This window comes from Pristiophorus japonicus, unplaced genomic scaffold (assembly GCF_044704955.1).
Source record: "Pristiophorus japonicus isolate sPriJap1 unplaced genomic scaffold, sPriJap1.hap1 HAP1_SCAFFOLD_383, whole genome shotgun sequence".
In the NCBI taxonomy this organism is placed as follows: Eukaryota; Metazoa; Chordata; class Chondrichthyes; family Pristiophoridae; genus Pristiophorus; species Pristiophorus japonicus.
The window spans coordinates 370,096-392,885 of NW_027253685.1; the positions used below are offsets into that span (position 1 = coordinate 370,096).

The 22,790-nt window shown below is 49.7% G+C and overlaps 1 protein-coding gene across 1 annotated transcript in view; it reads left to right on the plus strand.

The window, feature by feature from the left end:
- Positions 1-22,790, plus strand: part of LOC139250506 (zinc finger protein DPF3-like) — a 214,377-nt gene that overhangs the window by 189,707 nt on the left and 1,880 nt on the right. The window contains exons 11-14 of the mRNA XM_070872883.1: positions 1,860-2,038; positions 2,706-2,772; positions 4,659-4,771; positions 19,258-19,337. Coding sequence (XP_070728984.1) covers positions 1,860-2,038; positions 2,706-2,772; positions 4,659-4,771; positions 19,258-19,337 — 439 coding nt within the window. The remainder of the gene's footprint in view (positions 1-1,859; positions 2,039-2,705; positions 2,773-4,658; positions 4,772-19,257; positions 19,338-22,790) is intronic.

Sequence of the window (22,790 nt, forward strand, 5' to 3'; positions counted from 1 at the left end):
GAAGGAGCGCCCTTCGTTTGGCAGTGCTCTCTTCCCCATCTAGCTCATTGGCCATGAATTATTCGTCGAATCGCTCCACAAAAGTTTCCCAATCATCTCCCTCTGAAAATTTCTCCAGGTTGCCCACTGTTCTCTGCAATTTTGGGTTCACTATCTGTATCTCGTCGCCAGTTGTTGTGTATGGATAAAGAGTCGGTCTGATCACTGTGAGCTCAAAGCAAAGCTTAGTCTTTTATTGCAGGTCTCCAGAGTGCCTCTCCAACCTGTGAAACCTCTTTAAATACCTGTGCTCCCAAAGGATTATAGGATCCCTTGGGACTCCAGGGGATAAGCCCTCTTGTGGCTGTACAGAGTAAATACAAGTCTACATATATAACAACAGGCATGTGCAGCTTTCTTTAAATTGATGTGCCCTAGATTGGTTCCAGTAGCTGAAACGAGTCCTGAGTGCATTAATGATACTAGAGTGTGTTGGTAATGAGCTTGGCATGCAGGGCTGAAAACAAGCTCAAACCATGCAAACTGAGAGATTGTTTGATGTGCATAGTGGACACCAAATTCTGGGCTTTTTTAAATGATCAGGTTAGTACTTTTTTTTTTTAAAAAGTTATTCTAAAGACCATTTGTCAAAGCACTTGTTCAATAAACAGATCAGATTTTAAAATCGCTGGTGGTAGGATGAGCATTTGAGTCTTGCCCCTAATTCTGTGGCGAATGACTGTTTGTTTGACTTTAGCAGCACTGACTTATGTCAGCGTTTTGTGTGTGTAATTGGGTAGAGTACCAGGTAGAATACAGCAAGCCTTCACTTGGTTTAATTTATAGTGTAGTGCAAAATAGAGATAAGAATCCTGTTTAACTTGGTCTTTAAGGTCCGGTCCCTGTTTCGACACTGTGCACAGTGGTGAACATCCCAAGAATTGCTAAATAAGTGCTTTAATATTGCACCAACGCCTGTTTTAAAAGCAACAATGTTTTAATTGTTTTGTATTGTTGCCCCCTCCCACACCGCATCACCTACCCTACTGTTTAGTAATAAACTAAAAGTGAAGCACTTCAGCTGATGCACAGATTTGCCCGCTTGTTTCCCCCCCCCCCCAAGTGAGGCAGATGTTGTAAGTATACGTGAGGTTATATAGATATGAAATCTGGCCTCCTAACATTACACCTCCTGACTCTCACTGCTACAAGTGGGAATAGAGGCATTAACACACCTGCCAAAAATAGGAAGTCCATTCTGACAATGCTGGGGAAGCACAAAGTAATCAGCATCAAAGAGCGAGAGAGGACAAGATATTATTGGGCAACCGCTGGTATCAAAACAGAGTCCTGAGCCTCAACCAATCTCCCTCTCCTTGGATGTCAGCCATACTGTGTACTTCCAACACTTTTCTGCTTTTTAAATTCATCTAAACCGTAGAAGCCTTTTTCTAAATACAACTGGCAAATGCGACCAGTACCAAGTGCCCTAACATTTTGAAATGTAGTAAGGCTTGATAGCCGAGCGCTATTGTGAATTTCTGCCAAGCATTCCTCGAAATGCTATTTCTTTTTTTTTTAAACGGTTAGTTTGAATCTGAAACGTTTATGCAACAAAACTGTGGTTTCAAATATGTGGTTAAAATAATAATTTCATTTCAGAGAATTGTCAGGTATGGTTGCAATCCACTAAAATGAATGGGATGTTCCATTTGTGTTTTTGATAATCTGGTTCGATTTTAACCCTTTCGCTGTCTGGTTAGTAATGTGTAAGGTTAAGCTGAGGATTGTGCTAAGTTTTGAGGGAGGATTTGTGATTGATGTCTGTTACTTTACATGTGTGTGTGTGGTGCTGATATGTACATCATTATACATGTTAGCTTATTTGACACAAGGATTCGCAGAGGAGCTGGACTTGCGCAGTGCAGAGGACTTGTTTGCTGCAACGTCTGACAGCGACACTTCCACCTTTCATGGCTTTGACGACGATGATATCGGTGAACTGCTATCAAACAAAAGTGTACATTCACCAGCTAGTAATGATGCCAATAACACGTGCAGGAACTAAACACGCCATGGTGGGCGATACCTGCGAGTGCACACAAAAACTAAAGCACACTCGGGAGAGTTTTAATGAATGTCCTTGGCAACACTGAAGGAAGGCCTTTGTAGCCAGAATGCTCCTGCTGCATTATAGAGCTGTTTGATGTGAAACTGGGCTGTTGACAATGAGCAGAGTCGATGCTTTTATTCGTTCATCGATTAAACAGGAAAATCTCGAACTCTGATTGAAGATGATCAGGATTACTTTTCACTTGTGATTTGTGTTATTTTTTTTTAAAAGAGAGACATTTGACTGACCTTCTGACCTTCTTGAGTGACTGGGGGCCAAAGGGATCTGGTGAATTGTGGGCGCTACCACTGAGCTAACTGGACCGACCCGTGCAAAGTGCATTGGCTTTAAGTTAACTAGCTCGCTCCTGTAAGCAAAGTTGTCTTGACCTCCTGTCGCCATGCACCTTCCATCGAAGCTGCTCGCCAGTGGGAACATGGTCTGCGGGCTCCACCGAGGCCTCCTGCACCTGCACTTGCAAGGGTTTGTGGCAATGACATTCACTAAACCATCAACTGAAGGAAGTGGAGTTTATTTTTTTTAAAGTTCCCTTTTTTTAAAGCAAACAAGCTGTGCCTGCCCCTTCTCTTGGCGTGTACCGTTTTCCGTTCAGATGAATGTCTGTGCTGCTAAGTGCTTGAACAGTCTAGTTGCATCTGCTGAAGAAACCGCATCAATCGGTACGCATACATATGGGAGGAACAGAATGATAGCGGCAAGGTTTTGACCCTATTAATTTAAAAGGTCATCGATTGCATTGCAAGGTATGTGTGCACAGTTTTATTTTAACACACTTCAGTCTTAAAAAAAAATGTTGACTTAAAATTTGCATGATTGGTAATAATGGACTTTTGCCTTGCTGGCCTAACCATTGTGGGCTGATCGGCTTCTGTGTTCGAGTTTAAAGTTGCAGCTGTATTGTTGAATTTATGAATGCACCACATTTGACCTGTAAAAAGACTTTCCTTAACAGCCATGCAGCCTTCTAAACAAACAGATGTGCTCTGCCCTTCCTCACCAGAATTTCCTGGATGTCGCTGGTTCCCAGGCAAGCCATTTCTGGGAAGGAAGGAAGGGAATGAACTGTGACCACGTTACCAGTGGGATATTACCTCCTCGCACCCCAGCCTCAGCAATGCACTGAGCATGTGCAATATCAAGGACAACCTCATTGTGAATTAGATTTTGATATTTATTAGACCCACAGCTGAACTCCTCTTCAGATTCCTCCCAGGGTGGGCAGGGGAATTGTGTGGAAATATATTATACAATTCTTGTATTTGGCAATATTTGAACATTTTAAAAACCCTGATATTTTATGTAGATATCTTATTTTTCTTTGTTTGAAAAGCAATTGCATTCTGTTTAATGGTGGATATGGCAGATAGTTTTACTGATGAACGCTCTTGCAGACGGAAATGCACTGTGCTGGGCCTTGTTGTCACTGCCGAATGATTGAACCTCGCTCGGGTTACAGCCAGTGGGTGTGCTTAGTGTCAGCCGTGTCTGTTGGCTGTCTGCAAGTCTAGTCCTGACTTTGTATTTATTGATGAGTTTCACTGTGATTGGGTGTGACCCTATCCCCAACCTTCTGTGATGATGTTACAGTGTTGTCACCATCCAGTGGATGCTGTTGGTTGTCGTACAATGTGAAAGGTTCTTTATTAATGCTGCGGAGCTTACAACATCTCTGTTTGTTAAAAAATAAACTGCATATTGGTCTCACTCTGTGTCCAATTTATTTGTTGTGGCATTTTACCTTGTTTATTTCTGACACTTATTTGGCCAGATGTCAGTATGCAGTTTGAATTTGCAATGAATATTGGGAATGCTGGTGTTTGAGCTCAGTGATGTTGTACTGCGTACTTTAGTTATGTAGCGGCAGCTTGTTAATATACTGTAACAGCAGACAAGCTTTCTACACAGCAGCCCTGCCCAGCAGCGAAAGGGTTAACGCTCAATTCAAAGTTTCTCTCTCATCTCTTTCTCTGCTCTATTCCCTCTCCTCCTTTTTCTCTCATTCCCTACCTCGCGTTCTCTTTTTCTCCTCTTTCCGCTGTCTCTCTCGCTCCCTTTCCCCCTCTCTCCTTTATTTCTTTCACCTTTTCTCTCTCTCTCTCTCTCTCTCTCTCTCTCTCTCTCTCTCCCCCGTGTGTCTCTCTCTGTCTCTGTCGCTTTCTTTCTCTCCTCTCTGTCCCTTTCTTTCTCTCCTCTCTGTCCCCTGTGTGTGTATCTCTCTTTCTCTCCTCTGTGTGTGTATCTCTGTTTCTCTCCCCTCTCTCCCCTGTGTGTCTGTCTCTCTTTCTCCTGTGTGTGTGTCTCTCTCTCTCTCTTTCTCCTGTATGTGTGTGTGTCTCTCTCTCTCTCTCTCTCTCTGTCTGTGTGTGTCTCTCTCTCTTTCTCTCCTCTCTGTCTGTATGTGTCTCTCTCTCTTTCTGTCCTCTCTGTATGTGTCGCTCTCTCTTTCTCTCCTCTCTCTCTGCCTGTGTGTGTGTGTCTCTCTCCCTTGCTATCTCTGCGACTCAGGAAATGATGTATAAACGTCTCGTCTGTTGCATTTTCTCAGGTCACCCCAGCTGTTTGCAGTTCACAGATTTTCACAGCTGCAGTCATATTTACTATCACTGGCAGTGTATTGAGTGCAAATCCTGTAGCCTGTGTGGGACTTCTGAAAATGACGTAAGTTTTTTTATGTCTTCATCATCCTGTAACCTACAAATGAAACAATTTTGGTTAGAAGCCGTCTCTCTAGTTGTGGGCACCCCAGGTAGCCTATGGCCTTATTGAGTAGCCAAGGCGAGGAAGGCCTGGGGCAGATCCCGGGTTTCCGTGGTGTTTGGCCTGCTAAAGCTGGTCACCAGATCCTGGATGAAAGAAGGAGAATGGCTAGATTTACAGGTAATGGTTGCTATTGTGACCCACCTTCTCCGATAAAGAGTAACTGTGGGTTCCCGCCGATTAATCACACATGGTGGAGCAAAGAGCAGGTGTTGAAGTTTGAATCTCAGGTTTGAGCATCACACCAGCTTTTTGAACTTGCCTCAGTTCCCGGATGATCCACGAGACTTGTTGTACTGCTCTCGATGAGCCAACACAAGAAGTCTCTCTGCAACAAGTGCAGGCACCCGGCCATCAGTCAGCATCATTGTCGAAGGTACAGGCGTGCCGTGTCATGCCTACTCGCAATCCGAGCATGGAGCGAGATCCCCAGTGTAACCGGCGGCTCCCGGTGTTCCCAGTGTAACTGGCGGCTCCCGGTGTTCCCAGTGTAACCGCCGGCTCCCGGTGTAACAGCCCACTCCCGGTGTTCCCAGTGTAACTGGCGGCTCCCGGTGTTCCCAGTGTAACCGCCCGCTCCCGGTGTTCCCAGTGTAACCGCCCGCTCCCGGTGTTCCCAGTGTAACCGCCCGCTCCCGGTGAACCCAGTGTAACAGCCCGCTCCCAGTGTTCCCAGTATAATCGCCCGCTCCCGGTGTTCCCAGTGTAACCGCATGCTCCCGGTGCAACTGCCCGTTCCCGGTTTTCCCAGTGTAATGCCCGCTCCCAGTGTTCCCAGTATAATCGCCCGCTCCCGGTGTTCCCATTGTAACCACCCGCTCCCGGTGTTCCCAGTGTAACCGCCCGTTCCCGGTGTTCCCAGTGTAACCGCATGCTCCCGGTGTTCCCAGTGTAACCGCCGGCTCCCGGTGTTCCCAGTGTAACCGCCGGCTCCCGGTGTTCCCAGTGTAACCGCCTGTTCCCGGTGTTCCCAGTGTAACCGCATGCTCCCGGTGTTCCCAGTGTAACCGTCCACTCCCGGTGTTCCCATTGTAACCACCCGCTCCCGGTGTTCCCAGTGTAACCGCCTGTTCCCGGTGTTCCCAGTGTAACCTGCTGCTCCTGGTGTTCCCAGTGTAACCGCCCGCTCCCAGTGTTCCCAGTGTAACCTGCTGCTCCCGGTGTTCCCAGTGTAACCGCCCGCTCCCGGTGTTCCCAGTGTAACCGCCCGCTCCTGGTGTTCCCAGTGTAACCGCCGGCTCTCGGTGTTCCCAGTGTAACCGCCTGCTCGCGGTGTTCCCAGTGTAATCACCCGCTCCCGGTGTTCCCAGTGTAACCGCCTGCTCCTGGTGTTCCCAGTGTCTCGTTAAATGGGGTGGGACTGGCGGGCATCATCTGTGTATAACTCACAACCACGTCCTTCTCTTCTTGGCCATGTGCTCAGGAGTTGCAATGGGGACGGCCCATCACAACCAGCAATGTAATGCTGCAAAGATAACTCTTAGGTCAGCACATTGCAGATGCCCCAACTATAATCTTCCAAACTTCTCTAGATTCAGGAACTGTTCCCTTAGACTGGAAAGTTGCACTTGTCACTCTGCTATTTAAGAATGGTGAGAGAGGGAAAGCAGGGAATTATAGACCAATTAGCCTAACATCTGTTGTGGGGACATTACTCGAGTCTATCATTCAGGATAGGGTGACTGAACACCTTGAATTTTCAGTTGATCAGGGAGAGCCAGTATGGATTTGTGAAGTGTAGGGCATGCTTGATGAGCCTGATTGAATTTTCTGGATAAGTGACTAAAGACGTGGGCAGGGGACTGTCTGGATGTTATTTATATGGACTTCCAGAAGGCATTTGTTAAAGTCCCTCATAAGAGACTGTTGTCTAAGATAGAAGCTCATGAAATTGAAGGTAAATAATTGACCTGGTTGGGAAATCAGTTGCGCAGCAGGAGACAGAGTAGGGATAATGGGCAGGTACTGGTAGGTATGATGGTGGTGTCCCGTAGGGATCTGTATTGGGGCCCTCAACTATTCACTGTATTTATTAACGACTAAATGACGAGATAAAAAGTCATATATCCAAGTTTGCAGATGATACAAAGATAGGCAGCATTGTAGGCAGTGTAGATAGAAGCATAATATTACAAAGGGATATCGATAGATTAAGTGAATGGGCAAAATTGTGGCAAATAGATTTCAGTGTGGGCAAATGTGAGGTCATCCACTTTGGATCAAAAAAGGATCGAACAGGGTCCTTTCAAAATGGTGACAGGCTAAAAACAGTGGGGTCCAAAGAGACTTGGGGTCCAGGTACATCGATCATTAAACTGTCATGGACAGGGACAGAAAATAATCAACAAGGCTAATGGAACGCTGGCCTTTATATCTGGAGGACTAGAATACAAGGGGGTAGAAGTTATGCTGCAGCTGTACAAACCCTGGTTAGACCACTCCTAGAGCACTGTGAGCAGTTCTGGGCACCACGCCCAGGATAAATTGGCCTTTGAGGGTGTGCAGCGTAGATTTACCAGAATGATACCCGCACTCCAAGGATTCAGTTATGAGGAGAGAGTACACAAAATAAGGTTGTATTCCCTAGAATTTAGAAGTTTAAGAGGTGATCTGATTGAAGTTATCAGATTATTAAGGGAACAGATAGGGTGGATAGAGATACTATTTCTGCTGGTTGGGGAGTCGAGGACTGGGGGGCATAGTCTAAACATTAGAGCCAGACCTTTCAGGAGTGAAATTAGGAAACAATTCTAGACACAAAGGGCGGTAGAAGTTTCGAACTGTCTTCTGCAAACGGCAATTGATGCTAGATCAGTTGTTCATTTTAAATCGGAGATTTCTGTTAACCAAAGGTATTGAGGGATATGGGCCAAAGGCTGGTAGGTGGAGATAGGTCGCAGATCAGCCACGATCTCATTGAATGACGGAGCAGGCTCCAGGGGCTGAATGGCTTCCTCCTGTTCCTGTGTAACAGGCTCGAGAGGCTGAATGGTCTCCTCTTGTTCCTGTGTAACAGGCTCGAGGGGCTGAATGGCCTCCTCCTGTGTAACAAGCTCGAGGGGCTGAATGAGACTCCTGTTCCTGTGTCACCGGCTCCAGGGGCTGAATGGGCCTCCTCCTGTTCCTGTGTAACAGGCTGAATGGGCCTCCTCCTGTTCCTGTGTAACAGGCTCGAGGGACTGAATGAGCCTCCTGTTCCTGTGTAACAGGCTCAAGGGGCTGAATGGGCCTCCTGTTCCTATGCCCAAACTTATTTGCTTTACAATAACTCTTTTTCAACTGAGCTTGAGCTTTTGAGAAGCTATGCAAAGCTTTGCTGAGGTCAAGGATTTGGCTGTTTAAGTCATTTATAAAGGTGCGCGGCTTTACTGACTAATAGCTCAGCACATCGTTGTTGTAATGTAGACCACAGCTGCCAAATGAGTGGGTGAAGTGGCAGTGATGTTGGTGTTACGTTTGGGTTTGGCCGCAATGATTTGCTGGCACTGCCAAATCTCTCTATTGTACTAATGGGCATTAATTTCTAAACACACCGTGTAAACCCTAACATGCCTGTCAATTTGTTTTTTAAGATGTGAAATTAAACACTTAACATTTTCTAAATGTGGAGGAGAGCACGCCTTTGTAAATAGCTGGGGTCCCAGTACTGAGACACCCCACTAGTCACTGCCTGCCATCCTGAAAAGGACACGTTTATCCTGACTCTCTGCTTCCTCTCTGCCAACAGTTCTCTATCTACGTCAGTACATTACCCCCAATACCATGTGCTTTAATTTTGCACACTAATCTCTTGTGTGGGACCTTGTCAAAAGCCTTTTGAAAGATCAAATGCACCACATCCACTGGTTCTCCCTTGTCCACTCTACCAGTTACATCCTCACAGAACTCCAGAAAATTTGTCAAGCATGATTTCCCTTTCATAAATCCATGTTGACTTGGACCGATCCTGTCACTGCTTTCCAAATGTGCTGTTATTTCATCTTTAATAATTGATTCCAACATTTTTCCCATTACTGATGTCAGGCTAACCGGTCTATAATTACCCGTTTTCTCTCTCCCTCCTTTTTTAAAAAGTGGTGTTACATTAGCTACCCTCCAGTCCATAGAAACTGATCCAGAGTCGATCGACTGTTGGAAAATGATCACCAATGCATCCACTATTTCTAGGGTCACTTTGAATCGCGCACATCATTCCTGAAATAAAAGCAATTGTACATCCCTGTCTGGAGTAAAAATAAAACTGGGAAGGTGGCTCAACCGTGGCTATCAAGGGAAATTAAGGATAGTGTTAAATCCAAAGAAGGGGCATATAAATTGGTCAGAAAAAGCAGCAAACCTGAGGACTGGGAGAAATTTAGAATTCAGCAGAGGAGGACTAAGGGTTTAATTAGGAGGGGAAAAATAGAGTATGAGAGGAAGCTTGCCGGGAACATAAAAACTGACTGCAAAAACTTCCATCGATATGTTAAGAAAAAAAGATTAGTGAAGACAAACGTAGGTCCCTTGCAGTCAGATTCAGGTGAATTTATAATGGGGAACAAAGAAATGACCGACCAGTTGAACAAATACTTTGGTTCTGTCTTCACGAAGGAAGACACAAATAACCTTCCGGAAGAACTTGGGGACCGAGGGTCTAATGAGAAGGAGGACCTGAAGGATATCCTTATTAGGTGGGAAATTGTGTTAGGGAAATTGATGGGGTTGAAGGCCGATAAATCCCCGAGACCTAATAGTCTGAATCCCAGAGTATTTAAGGAAGTGACCCTAGAAATAGTGGATACATTGGTGATCATTTTCCATCAGTCGATCGACTCTGGATCAGTTCCTATGGACTGGAGGGTAGCTAATGTAATGCCACTTTTTTAAAAAAAGGAGGGAGAGAGAAAACAGGTAATTAGACACCGGTTAGCCTGACATCAGTAATGGGGAAAATGTTGGAATCAATTATTAAAGATGAAATAACAGCACATTTGGAAAGCAGTGATAGGATCGGTCAAGTCAACATGGATTTATGAAAGGGAAATCATGCTTGACAAATCTTCTCAAGTTCTGTGAGGATGTAACTGGGAGAGTGGACAAGGGAGAATCAGTGGATGTGGTGTATTTGATCTTTCAAAAGGCTTTTGACAAGGTCCCACACAAGAGATTAGTGTGCAAAATTAAAGCACATGGTATTGGGGGTAATGTACTGACGTAGATGGAGAACTGTTGGCAGAGAGGAAGCAGAGAGTCAGGATAAACGTGTCCTTTTCAGGATGGCAGGCAGTGACTAGTGGGGTGTCTCAGTGCTGGGACCCCAGCTATTTACAATATACATTAATGATTTGCATGAAGGAATTGAGTGTAATATCTCCAAGTTTGCAGATGACACTAAACTGGGTGGCGGTGTGAGCTGTGAGGAGGACGCTAAGAGGCTGCAGGGTGACTTGGACAGGTTAGGTGAGTGGGCAAATGCATGGCAGATGCAGTATAATGTGGATAAATGTGAGGTTATCCACTTTGGGGGCAAAAACATGAAGGAAGAATATTATCTGAATGGCGGAAGATTAGGAAAAGGGGAGGTGCAACGAGACCTGGGTGTCATGGTACATGAGTCATTGAAAGTTGGCATGCAGGTACAGCAGGTGATGAAGAAGGCAAATGGTATGTTGGCTTCCATAGCTAGGGGATTTGAGTATAGCAGCAGGGACGTCTTACTGCAGTTGTACAGGGTCTTGGTGAGGCCACACCCGGAATATTGTGTTCAGTTTTGGTCTCCTAATCTGAGGAAGGACGTTCTTGCTATTTGAGGGAGTGCAGCGAAGGTTCACCAGACTGACTCCCGGAATGCTGGACTGACATATGAGGAGAGACTGGATCGACTGGGCCGTTATTCCTGGAGTTTAGAAGGATTAAAGGGGATCTCATAGAAACATATAAAATTCTGACGGGACTGGACAAGTTAGATGCAGGAAGAATGTTCCCGATGTTGGGGAAGTCTAGAACCAGGGGACACAGTCTTAGGATAAGGGGTAAGCCATTTAGGACTGAGATGAGGAGAAACTTCTTCATTCAGAGAGTTGTTAACCTGTGGAATTCCCTGCCGCAGAGAGTTGTTGATGCCAGTTCATTGGATATATTCAAGAGGGAATTAGATATGGCCCTTATGGCTAAAGGGATCAAGGGGTATGGAGAGAAAGCAGGAAAGGGGTACTGAGGGAATGATCAGCCATGATCTTATCGAATGGTGGTGCAGGCTCGAAGGGCCAAATGGCCTACTCCTGCACCTATTTTCTATGTTTCTATGTTAAATTGCTAAGACAGGAATTTTACTTGAATGTGTTAACTGGCATGTTAAAATACCATAGTGAGAAAATGAGCCCCACTAGTTTGTTCAGTTTTAACAATTGGGAGACTCCTTGTCGGTGAGTGACTGCCATAATGGTGTAGTATCTGAGGGGTCGGTCTCGAGTCCATTTCCCACTGCTCAGTAGAAGAAAGGGAAATCAGATACCAGGAAATCCCTCAAGAAATATGTTTTAAAGGACAATTCAATAATTGCTTCACATAAAGCCTAATTGCTACAGCTGATCTGTGCTGTAACTGAGCATACCGTCACACAATAGTGGCACTTTATTGGCCAAGCCAAACCAACCATGCATGGCCAAACTTTGCAAAAGATTGCTGTTCATGTAGTTATTTGATAGATGGAAATACTTCTGGTACACAGTTAGTGAAAAGCTTTCTGAATAGTTCCAAAAGTATTAAACGTATTAACGTTGTGTTTATCTAGTTTACTGAAATGACCTTGAGTATCCCAATATTTTTAGATTTATTTTCAAATGCTACATACATTTCTCGCATATTTAACATAGCAAATGTCCTAAGTAGCTTTGCAGTTCAGTAGCTGATCTGAACAGGAGCAGGAGAAGTGGTTACTGCATAAAATAAAAGTTCACGGAGTTGGGGGTATAATATATTAGCATGGAAAGAGGATTGGCTAAGTAACAGAAAACAGAGAGTCGTAATAAATGGGTCATTCTCTGGTTGGCAATCAGTAACTAGTGGGGTGCTACAGGGATCAGTGGTGGGACCCCAACTATTTACAATCTATATTAACGACTTGGAGGAAGGGACTGAGTGTAACGTAGCCAAGTTTGCTGATGATACAAAGATGGGAGGAAAAGCAATGTGTGAGGAGGACACACAAAATCTGCAAAAGGACATAAACAGGCTAAGTGAGTGGGCAAAAATTTGGCAGATGGAGTATAATGTTGGAAAGTGTGAAGTCATGCACTTTGGGAGATAATATCAAAGAGCAAGTTATTATTTAAATGGAGAAAGATTGCAAAGTGCTGCAGTACAGCGGGACCTGGTGGTAATTGTGCATGAAACACAAAAGGATAGTATGCAGGTACAGCAAGTGATCAGGAAGGCCAATGGTATCTTGGCCTTTATTGCGATGGAGTATAAAAGCAGGGAAGTCTTGTTACAGTTATACAGGGTATTGGTGAGGCCACACCTGGAATACTGCGTGCAGTTTTGGTTTCTATATTTACAAAAGGATATACTTGCTTTGGAGGCAGTTCAGAGAAGGTTCACTAGGTTGATTCTGGGGATGAGGGGTTGACTTATGAGGAAAGGTTGAGTAGGTTGGGCTTCAGAAAAATGAGAGGTGATCTTATCGAAACGTATAAGATAATGAGGGGGATTGATGAGGTGGATGCAGAGAAGATGTTTCCACTGATGGGGGAGACTAGAACTAGAGGGCATGATCCTAGAATAAGGGCCGCCCATTTAAAACTGAGATGAGGAGGAATTTCTTCTCTGAGGGTTGTAAATCCGTGGAATTCGCTGCCTCAGAGCTGTGGAAGCTGGGTCATTGAATATATTTAAAACAGAAATAGACAGCTTCTGAAACAATAAGGGAATCAGAGGTTATGGGGAGAGGGCGGGGAAGTGGACCTGAGTCCATGATCGGATCAGCTATGATCGTTTTGAATGGCGGAGCAGGCTCGAGGGGCCATATTCTTGTTCCTATTTCTTATGTTCTGTTCTTATGGCCAAGGAGGTCAATTTTCAGGAGGCTTTTGAAGTGGTGCGAGATTTCGGGAGGAAGTTGCAGAGAGTTGGGACAGAGGGTGCACCGAGCAGGTGAGGGGTGAGGGGTAAGCTGGAACAATGCACTGCAAGGATTTGGATTTGAGGGTTGTGCCAGATGAGAAATCCAGCAACAATCAAAGTTGAAAGTACTCTCTTGGTCTGACCTCCTCAGATACTGCACCATATTCAGGCAGTGGCAGCACCCTCGCCTCTGAGTCACACAGTTGTGGGCTCAAGTCCCACTCCAGAGACTTGAGCCCATAATACAGGCTGGTAGTGCAATGCAGTGCTGCACTGTCACAGGTGCCGTCTTTCGGATGAGACGTTAAAAGATCCCATGTCACTATTGGAAGAAGAGCAGATGGAGTTCTCCTCCGTGTTCTGGCCAATAATTATCCCTCAACCAATAGAGATTTAAGAAAAAATAGAATATCTGGTCATTATCACTTGTTTGTGGAAACTTGCTGTGTGCACATTGGCTGCAGCATTTCTTACATTACGGCAGTGTTTCAACAGTACTTCATTGGCTGCAAAGGTCTTTGGGGCATCCTGAGATTGTAAAAAGGCGCAATAAATATAAATAAGTTCTTCCAATTGGAGGAGCGCTAATTTCAGTGAGTTGAGAAGGGATCTGGCCCAGGGGGACGGGGGACCCGGAGGGGGGATTGGGAAGCACCCGGGGGGATGACGGGGGGCACCCGGGGATGCTGGGGGGGGGGGCCCGAGGGGACGGGGGCTGCCCGGGGGATGGGAGGCCCGGGGGGATGGGGGCTGCCCGGGGGATGGGGGGAGAACAGGGGGCATTCGGGGGGATTGGGAGGCCCGGGGGGAGAACAGGGGGCACCCGGGGGGATTGGGAGACCCGGGGGGGGGAACAGGGGGCACCCGGGGGGATGACAGGGGGCACCCGGGGGTATTGGGAGGTCCGGGGAGATGGGGGGGTAGGGGCACGGAGGGCAGCCAGGGGATTGGGAGCTCTGGGAAGATGGGGGGGAGGGGTGCTCAGGGGGATTGGGAGACCTGGTGAATTGCAATCCAAGGGTTGGCAGATAAAACAGTAAAGGAACAATGGGAGTCCTTGAAGGAAGCGATAGTTCAGGTACAATTTATATAGGGCACAATTTCAAAGTTTGCAGGTGCCACAAAGCTTAGGAATGTAGTAAAGTGCGAGGAGAATAGCAACGGATTCAGGAGGACACAGACTGATGGTTAGGGTGGACACAGGGCAGATACAATTTAATGGGCAGACACTTGGGAGTCCGTGGCCAAAGACCAGTCTGTCCTAAGTGGTTGAAGAGCATCCGGAGGGCGCTGAGCACCTCAAGTCTCGTCACTGAGAGCATGCCATCAACAAGTGCAGACAGCGGAAGGAGTGTGCGGCAAACCTGTCCCACCCACCCCTTCCCTCAACCACAGTCTGCCCCATCTGTGACAGAGACTCTAATTCCCGTATTGGACTGTTAGTCACCTGAGAACTCACTTTGAGTGGAAGCAAGTCTTCCTTGATTCCGAGGGACTGCCCATGGTGATGACAGTTTAACGCAGAGAAGTGTGAAATGGTACATTTTGGAAGAAAGAATGAGGAGAGGCAATTTAAGTAAATGGTACCATTTTAGCGGGGGTGCAGGAACAGAGAGACCTGGGGCTTGACACATACAAAGTTGTGAAATGGAAGGACAAAACCACCGAGGTGAGCCTGGCATTTATAAACCATGGCAGAGGACAACAGCAAGGGAGTGATGCTATCGGGTTACAATCAGTGCTACGGCCCCAGCTTCAGTACTGGCTCAAATTCAAAGACGATAACAAAGACTTGCATTGAGAGAGCGCCTTTTTCAACCACCGGACATCTCAAAGCGCTTTACAGCCAGTTAAGTATTTTTGACGTGCAGTCACTGTTTTAACGTGTCACACTTTTTTACCTTCCAATCTCCCCTGTTCCCCCCCTCGCTCTCTCCCCTTCCTCTCCCTCGCTCTCTTCCCATCACCGACCCCTCCGCCCCCCCCCCCCCGTCGCTCCCTCCCCTTCACCCAGACATTCCCTCCCCAACTCCCACCACGCTCTCCCCTCCCCCCACCACGCTCTCCCCTCCCCTCCACCACGCTCTCCCCTCCCCCCCACCACGCTCTCCCCTCCCCCCCACCACGCTCTCCCCTCCCCCCCACCACGCTCTCCCCTCCCCCCCACCACGCTCTCCCCTCCCCCCCACCACGCTCTCCCCTCCCCCCCACCACGCTCTCCCCTCCCCCCCACCACGCTCTCCCCTCCCCCCCACCACGCTCTCCCCTCCCCCCCACCACGCTCTCCCCTCCCCCCCACCACGCTCTCCCCTCCCCCCCACCACGCTCTCCCCTCCCCCCCACCACGCTCTCCCCTCCCCCCCACCACGCTCTCCCCTCCCCCCCACCACGCTCTCCCCTCCCCCCCACCACGCTCTCCCCTCCCCCCCACCACGCTCTCCCCTCCCCCCCACCACGCTCTCCCCTCCCCCCCACCACGCTCTCCCCTCCCCCCCACCACGCTCTCCCCTCCCCCCCACCACGCTCTCCCCTCCCCCCCACCACGCTCTCCCCTCCCCCCCACCACGCTCTCCCCTCCCCCCCACCACGCTCTCCCCTCCCCCCCACCACGCTCTCCCCTCCCCCCCACCACGCTCTCCCCTCCCCCCCACCACGCTCTCCCCTCCCCCCCACCACGCTCTCCCCTCCCCCCCACCACGCTCTCTCCCCTCCTCCCCTCGCTCTCTCCCCTTCCCTCCCCTCGCTCTCTCCCCTTCCCTCCCCTCGCTCTCTCCCCTTCCCCCCCCTCGCTCTCTCCCCTTCCCCCCCCTCGCTCTCTCCCCTTCCCCCCCCTCGCTCTCTCCCCTTCCCCCCCTCGCTCTCTCCCCTTCCCCCCCCCCTCGCTTCCTCCCCTTCACCCCCGAGCGCTCCCCCCTCCCCCTCCCCACCTCAACTCTCTCTTTCCCCCCTCCCCTTTCATGCTCTCTCTCTATCCTCCCCTCCACTCTCTATCCTTCCCCTCCCCCACGTGCTCTCCCACCCGCCCTCTCGTGCTCTCTTCCCCCCCCCTCTCGTGCTCTCTCCCCCCCCCTCTCGTGCTCTCTTCTCCCCCCCTCTCGTGCTCTCTTCCCCCCCCTCTCGTGCTCTCTCCCCCCCCTCTCGTGCTCTCTTCCCCCCCCTCTCGTGCTCTCTTCCCCCCCCTCTCGTGCTCTCTTCCCCCCCCTCTCGTGCTCTCTCCCCCCCCTCTCGTGCTCTCTTCCCCCCCCCTCTCGTGCTCTCTCCCCCCCCTCTCGTGCTCTCCCCCCCCTCTCGTGCTCTCTTCCCCCCCCTCTCGTGCTCTCTTTCCCCCCCCCTCTCGTGCTCTCTTTCCCCCCCCCTCTCGTGCTCTCTTTCCCCCCCCCTCTCGTGCTCTCTCCCCCCCCCTCGTGCTCTCTCCCCCCCCCTCGTGCTCTCTCCCCCCCTCTCGTGCTCTCTCCCCCCCCTCTCGTGCTCTCTCCCCCCCTCTCGTGCTCTCTCCCCCCCTCTCGCGCCCTCTCTCTAAACCCTCCCCTCTCGCGCCCTCTCTCTGAACCCTCCCCTCTCGCGCCCTCTCTCTGAACCCTCCCCTCTCGCGCCCTCTCTCTGAACCCTCCCCTCTCGCGCCCTCTCTCTGAACCCTCCCCTCTCGCGCCCTCTCTCTAAACCCTCCCCTCTCGCGCCCTCTCTCTTTCTCCCCCCCCCCCCCCGCACTCTCTCACCCCCCCCCCCACTCCCCTCTCTGCCTCTCTTTCCCCCCCCCCCCCCCCCCCCACTGCCGATGTATTACAGAAAGGACATTGCAACACTTGGGGGATGATTTTGATGGCTGACTGTGCTCAGTGCCAGTTGGTTAAGGTCTAGTGCTCTGGGTCTGAGCTGGTGATGAGCAGAGCGATTCCCTCTCTACCCAGCACATTTTGACACCAACCTTCATTCATCCTGTGTCCTGGCTTCCTGTACACAAGGCATGTCGCTTCCTCAATAACCATCAGCTTATCATAATACAGTATCGGTTTCCACAACAAACACAAGCACTTGCATTTATATAGCGCCTTTCACAACCTCCAGGTGGCTCAAAGCCAATGAAGTACTTTTTGATGTGTACTCACTGTTATAATGTGGGAAACGCGGTGGCCAATTTGCGCACAGCAATCTCCCACAAACAGCAATGTGATAAATACCAGATAATCTGTTTTTGTTATTTTGGTTCAGGAATAAATATTGGCCAAAGACACCGAGGATAACTCTGATCCACCTAGGAGGGTAGACGGGCCCTCTGTTTAACGTCTCATCTAAAAGATGGCACCTCCGACAGTGAGGCGCTCCCTCAGAACTGCCCCTCCGACAGTGCGGCACGCCTCAGCACTGTCTCTCCGACAGTGCAGCGCTCCCTCAGTTCTGATTCTCCCTCAGTGTGGCGTCCCCTCAATCCTGCCCCTCCGATTGTGCGGCGCTCCATCAGCACTGCCCCTCTGACTGTGCAGTGCTTCCTCAGTACTCCCCCACCGACAGTACTACCCTTCCGACAGTGCAGGTCTCCCTCAGATCTGCCCCTGTGACAGTGCGGCACTCCCTCAGCAGTGCCCCTGTGACAGTGCGGCACTCCCTCAGCAGTGCCCCTGTGACAGTGCGGCGCTCCCTCAGTACTGACCCTCCGTCAGTGCAGCACTCCCTCAGTCATCATCATAGGCAGTCCCTCGGGATCGAGGAAGACTTACTTCCACTCTTAGCATGAGTCCTTAGGTGGCTGAACAGTCCAATACGAGAACCACAGACTCTGTCACAGGTGGGACAGATAGTCGCTGAGGGAAGGGGTGGGTGGGACAGGTTTGCTGCATGCTCTTTCCACTGCCTGCCCTTGATTTCTGCATGCTTTCGGTGACGAGACTCGAGGTGCTCAGTGCCCTCCCAGATGCACTTCCTCCACTTAGGGTGGTCTATGGCCATGGACTCCCAGGTGTCAGTGGGGATGTTACACTTTATCAGGGAGGCTTTGAGGGTGTCCTTGTAACGTTTCCTCTGCCCGCCTTTGGCCCGTTTGCCGTGAACGAGTTCCGAGTAGAGCGCTTGCTTTGGGAGTCTTGTGTCTGGAATGCGAACTATGTGGCCTGCCCAGTGGAGTGTGTCCAGGCCAACATCCCCAGCATTGAAGCACTGACCACACTCCCTCAGTACTGCTGCTCTGACAGTGCTGCACTCCCTCAGTACTGTCGCTCCGACAGTGCGGCGCTCCCTCAGTACTGTTCTTCCGACAGTGCGGCGCTCCCTCAGTACTGCTCCCCCATTGCGGCGCTCCCTCAGTACTGCCCCTCCGACAGTGCAGCACTCCCTCAGTACCGCCACTCCCACTGTGCAGCGCACCCTCAGTACTGCCTCGCCGACAATGCAGCACTCCACCATTACTGCCCCTCCGACAGTGCAACACTCCCTTCCTTCTGCCCCCTCCGACCATGTAGCGCTCCCTCAATACTGTTCCTCTGAAAGTGCAGGTCTTCCTCAGTACTGCCCCTCCGACAGTGCGGCGCTTCCTCAGTCCTGTCCCTCCGACTGTGCGGCGCTCCCTCAGCACTGCCCCTCCGACAGTGAGCTGCCCCCTCGGTACTGCCCCTCTGACTGTGTAGCACTCCCTTAGTACTACCCCTCCGACAGTACAGCATTCCCTCAGTACTACCCCTCTGACAGTGCGGCGCTCCCTCAGTAGTGCCCCTCCAACAGCGTGGCACTCCCTCAGCACTGTCCCTTCGACAGCACGGCGCTCTCTCAGCACTGCCCCTCCGACAGTGCAGCACTCCCTCAGTACTGCCCCTCCGACAGTGCGGCACTCCCTCAGTACTGCCCCTCCAACAGTGCGGCACTCCCTCAGTACTATCCCAGCGACAGTGCGGCACTCCCTCAGTACTACCCCTCCGACAGTGCGGCACTCCCTCAGTACTGCCCCTCCGACAGTGCGGCACTCCCTCAGTACTACCCCTGCGACTCTGCAGCGCTCCCTCAGTACCTGCCCCTCCGACTGTGCGGCACTCCCTCAGTACCTGCCCCTCTGACTGTGCGGTGCTCCCTCAGTACTGCCCCTCCGACACTGCAGCACTCCCCATCCTCCCAAACCAATACTTTTCTGGGCTCATTTTTGACGCTCTCCACATCTACTCAACTCTGAGGTTTCTCAATGAAAATATACATTCTGTAGAATTCCAGTGTATTTTTTTGTCATTCTTTAATTACAGTTTGAGACCATTTTGAGTTTTCTTTGTTGAATGTATAAATTGCATTGTGTTTTTATTTTCTAGGAGCAGTTGTTGTTTTGTGATGACTGCGACCGTGGTTATCATATGTACTGTTTAAATCCCGCCATGACGCTGCCTCCAGAAGGAATACTCATTCCACTCACCACTGTTGCAATGTGGTTTGATAGTTATGAAATCTCTCATTCCCTCACTTGACTCCATTTTCTTTCTGCAGATAGAGTTCCTCCGCGGCAATGTCGGTGTGCGTCCATTGGTTGCCTCTGTCGAGTTTTGAAATATTGCTGCTGTTTGCTCAGCAAGCCTTTGGCAGATGTGGTCAGAATGCCAGTGACGCTGGGATTTGATTGGTCTTCCACTCTCTGATTGGTGCTGATGCCTATGGGCTCTGACAGGCTTCAAACCGGCACTTTGTCATTGCATGTCTAGGTGCTTACTGTTACCATACTGTGCACATACACTGCACTGTGGGTACGGAGCACAGTGCTAACGTCACTGGGCTAATGCCACGAGGCTTGGACTAATGATCCAGGAACACGCATCCAAATCCCATCACGGCAACTGGGCAAGTTACATTCAGTTCATTAATAAATCTGGCATAAAAAACCAGCGTCAGTAATGGTGAGCATCAAACTACAAGATTGTAAAGACCCGTCTGGTTCACTAATGTTCTTTAGGGAAATCTGCCATCCTTACGCGATCTGGCCTATATGTGACTCCAGACCCACAGCAATGTGGTTCACTCCTAACTGCCCTCTGAAATGGTCCAGTAAGCCACTCAGTTGTATCAAATGGCTACAAGAAACAATAAAAAGAATATAACTGGACAGACCACTCGGCATCAATCTCGGCACCAGCTTCGGACCCAGTCCAGTCAACCCTGTAAAGTCCCTCTCCGTAACATCTGGGGACTAGTGCCAAAATTGGGAGAGCTGTCCCACAGACTAGTCCAGCAACAATCTGACATAGTCATACTCACAGGATCATACTTTTCCACCAATATCACAGACTCCTCCATCACTGTCCCACCGGCAGGACAGACCCACCCGAGGTGGAGGCACACTGGTATACAGTCGGCAGGGAGTGGGCCTGGGAGTTCTCAACATTGACTCCGGACCCCATGCAGTCTCATGGCTTCAGTTCAAGCATGGGCAAGGAAACCTCCTGCTGATTACCACCTCCCACCCTCCCTCAGCTGGTGGATCAGTATTCCTCCATGTTGAACACCACTTGGAAGAAACACTGAGGGGTAGCAAGGATACAGACTATACTCTGGGTGGGGGACTTCAATGTCCATCAGCATGAATGGCTTGGTAGCACCACTACTGACTGAGCTGGCTGAATCCTGAAGGACATAGCTGACAGACTGGGCTTACAGCAAGTGGTGAGAGAACCAACATGAGGGAAAAACCTACTTGACCTCGTCCTCAACAATCTACCTGTCGCGTCTGTCCATGACCGCATTGGTAGCAGTGACCACCGCACAGTCCTTGTGGAGGCAAAGTCCCATCTTCACACTGAGGACACCCTCCATTGTGTTGTGTGGCACTACCACCATGCTAAATGGGATAGATTCAGAACAGCTCTAAACTGGGCATCCATGAGATGCAGTGGGCCATCAGTAACAGCAGAATTGTATTCCACCACAATCTGTAACCTCATGGCCTCACTCTACCATTACCATCAAGCCAGGAAACCAACCCTGGTTCAATGAAGAGTGTAAAAGAGCATGTCAGGAGCAGCACCAGGTGTAACAAAAAATGAGGTGCCAACCTGGAGAAGCTACAACACAGGACTACATGCATAGAAACATAGAAAATAGGTGCAGGAGTAGGCCATTCAGCCCTTCGAGCCTGCACCGCCATTCAATAAGATCATGGCTGATCATTCACCTCAGTACCCCTTTCCTGCTTTCTCTCCATACCCCTTGATCCCTTTAGCCATAAGGGCCATATCTAATTCCCTCTTGAATATATCCAATGAACTGGCATCAACAACACTCTGCGGCAGGGAATTCCACAGGTTAACAACTCGCTAAACAGCGGAAGCAGCATGCTATAGACAAGGCTAAGCGATCAAATCTCTGCAGTCCTGCCACGTCCAGTTGTGAATGGTGGTGGACCATTAAACAACTAACGGGAGGAGGAGGCTGCATGAATATCTCCCTCCTCAATGATGGCGGAGCCGAGCACATGAGAGCAAAAGACTAGACTGAAGCGTTCACAACCATCTTCAGCCAGAAGTGCTGAGTGAATGATTCATATCCGCCTCCTCCTGAGGTCCCCACCATCACAGAAGCCCATCTTCAGCCAATTCGATTCACTCCACATGATATCAAGAAACGGCTGAGCACACTGGATACAGCAAAGGTTATCGGTCCCGGTAACATCCCGGCTGTTGTGCTGAAGACTTGTGCTCCAGAACTAGCTGCTCCTCTAGCCAAGCTGTTCCAGTACAGCTACAACACTGGCATCTGCCCCACAATGTGGAAAACTACCCAGGTATGTCCTATCCACAAAAAGCAGGACAAATCCAATCCGGCCAATTACCGCCCCATCAGCCTACTCTCAATCATCAGCAAAGTGATGGAAGGTGTCGTCGACAGTGCTATCAAGCGGCACTTACTCGCCAATAACCTGCTCACCGATGCCCAGTTTTGATTCCACCAGGACCACTCGGCTCCAAACCTCATTACAGCCTTTGTCCAAACATGGACAAAAGAACTGAATTCCAGAGGTCAGGTAAGAGTGACTGCCCTTGACATCAAAGCAGCATTTGACCAAGTATGGCATCAAGGAGCCCTAGTAAAACTGAAGTCAATTGGAATCAGGGGGAAAACTCTCCACTGGCTGGAGTCATACCGAGCACAAAGGAAGATGGTTGTGGTGGTTGGAGGTCAATCAACCCAGCCCCAGGACATCACTGCAGGAGTTCCTCAGGGCAGTGTCCTAGGCCCAACCATCTTCAGCTGCTTCATCAATGACCTTCCCTCCATCGTATGATCAGCAGTGGGGATGTTTGCTGATGACTGCACAGTGTTCAGTGCCATTCGCTACTCCTCAGACAATAAAGCAGTCCATGCCCGCATACAGCAAGACCTGGAAGACATTCAGGCTTGGGCTGATAATAGCAAGTAACATTCACTCCACACAAGTGCCAGGCAATGACCATCCCCAACAAGCTGGAGTCTAACCACCGCCCCTTGACATTCAATGGCATTACCATCACCAAATTCTCCACCATCAACATCCTGGGGGTCACCATTCACCAGAAACTTAACTGGACCAGCCATATAAATACTGTGGCAACATGAGCGGGTCAGAGGTTGTGTATTCTGCGGCGAGTGTCTCACCTCCTGACTCCTCAAAGCCTCTCCATCATCTACAAGGCACAAGTCAGGAGTGTGATGGAATACTCTCCACTTCTCTGGATGAGTGCAGCTCCAACAACACTCCAGAAGCTCGACACCATCAGTACCACTGTGTGGTACATTGGCCCACTGAGCCACCAGCAAGCCATTTTTAGCTGCTTCATCAATTACCTTCCCTCCATCTTGGGCAAGGAAGTGAGGCCCCGGA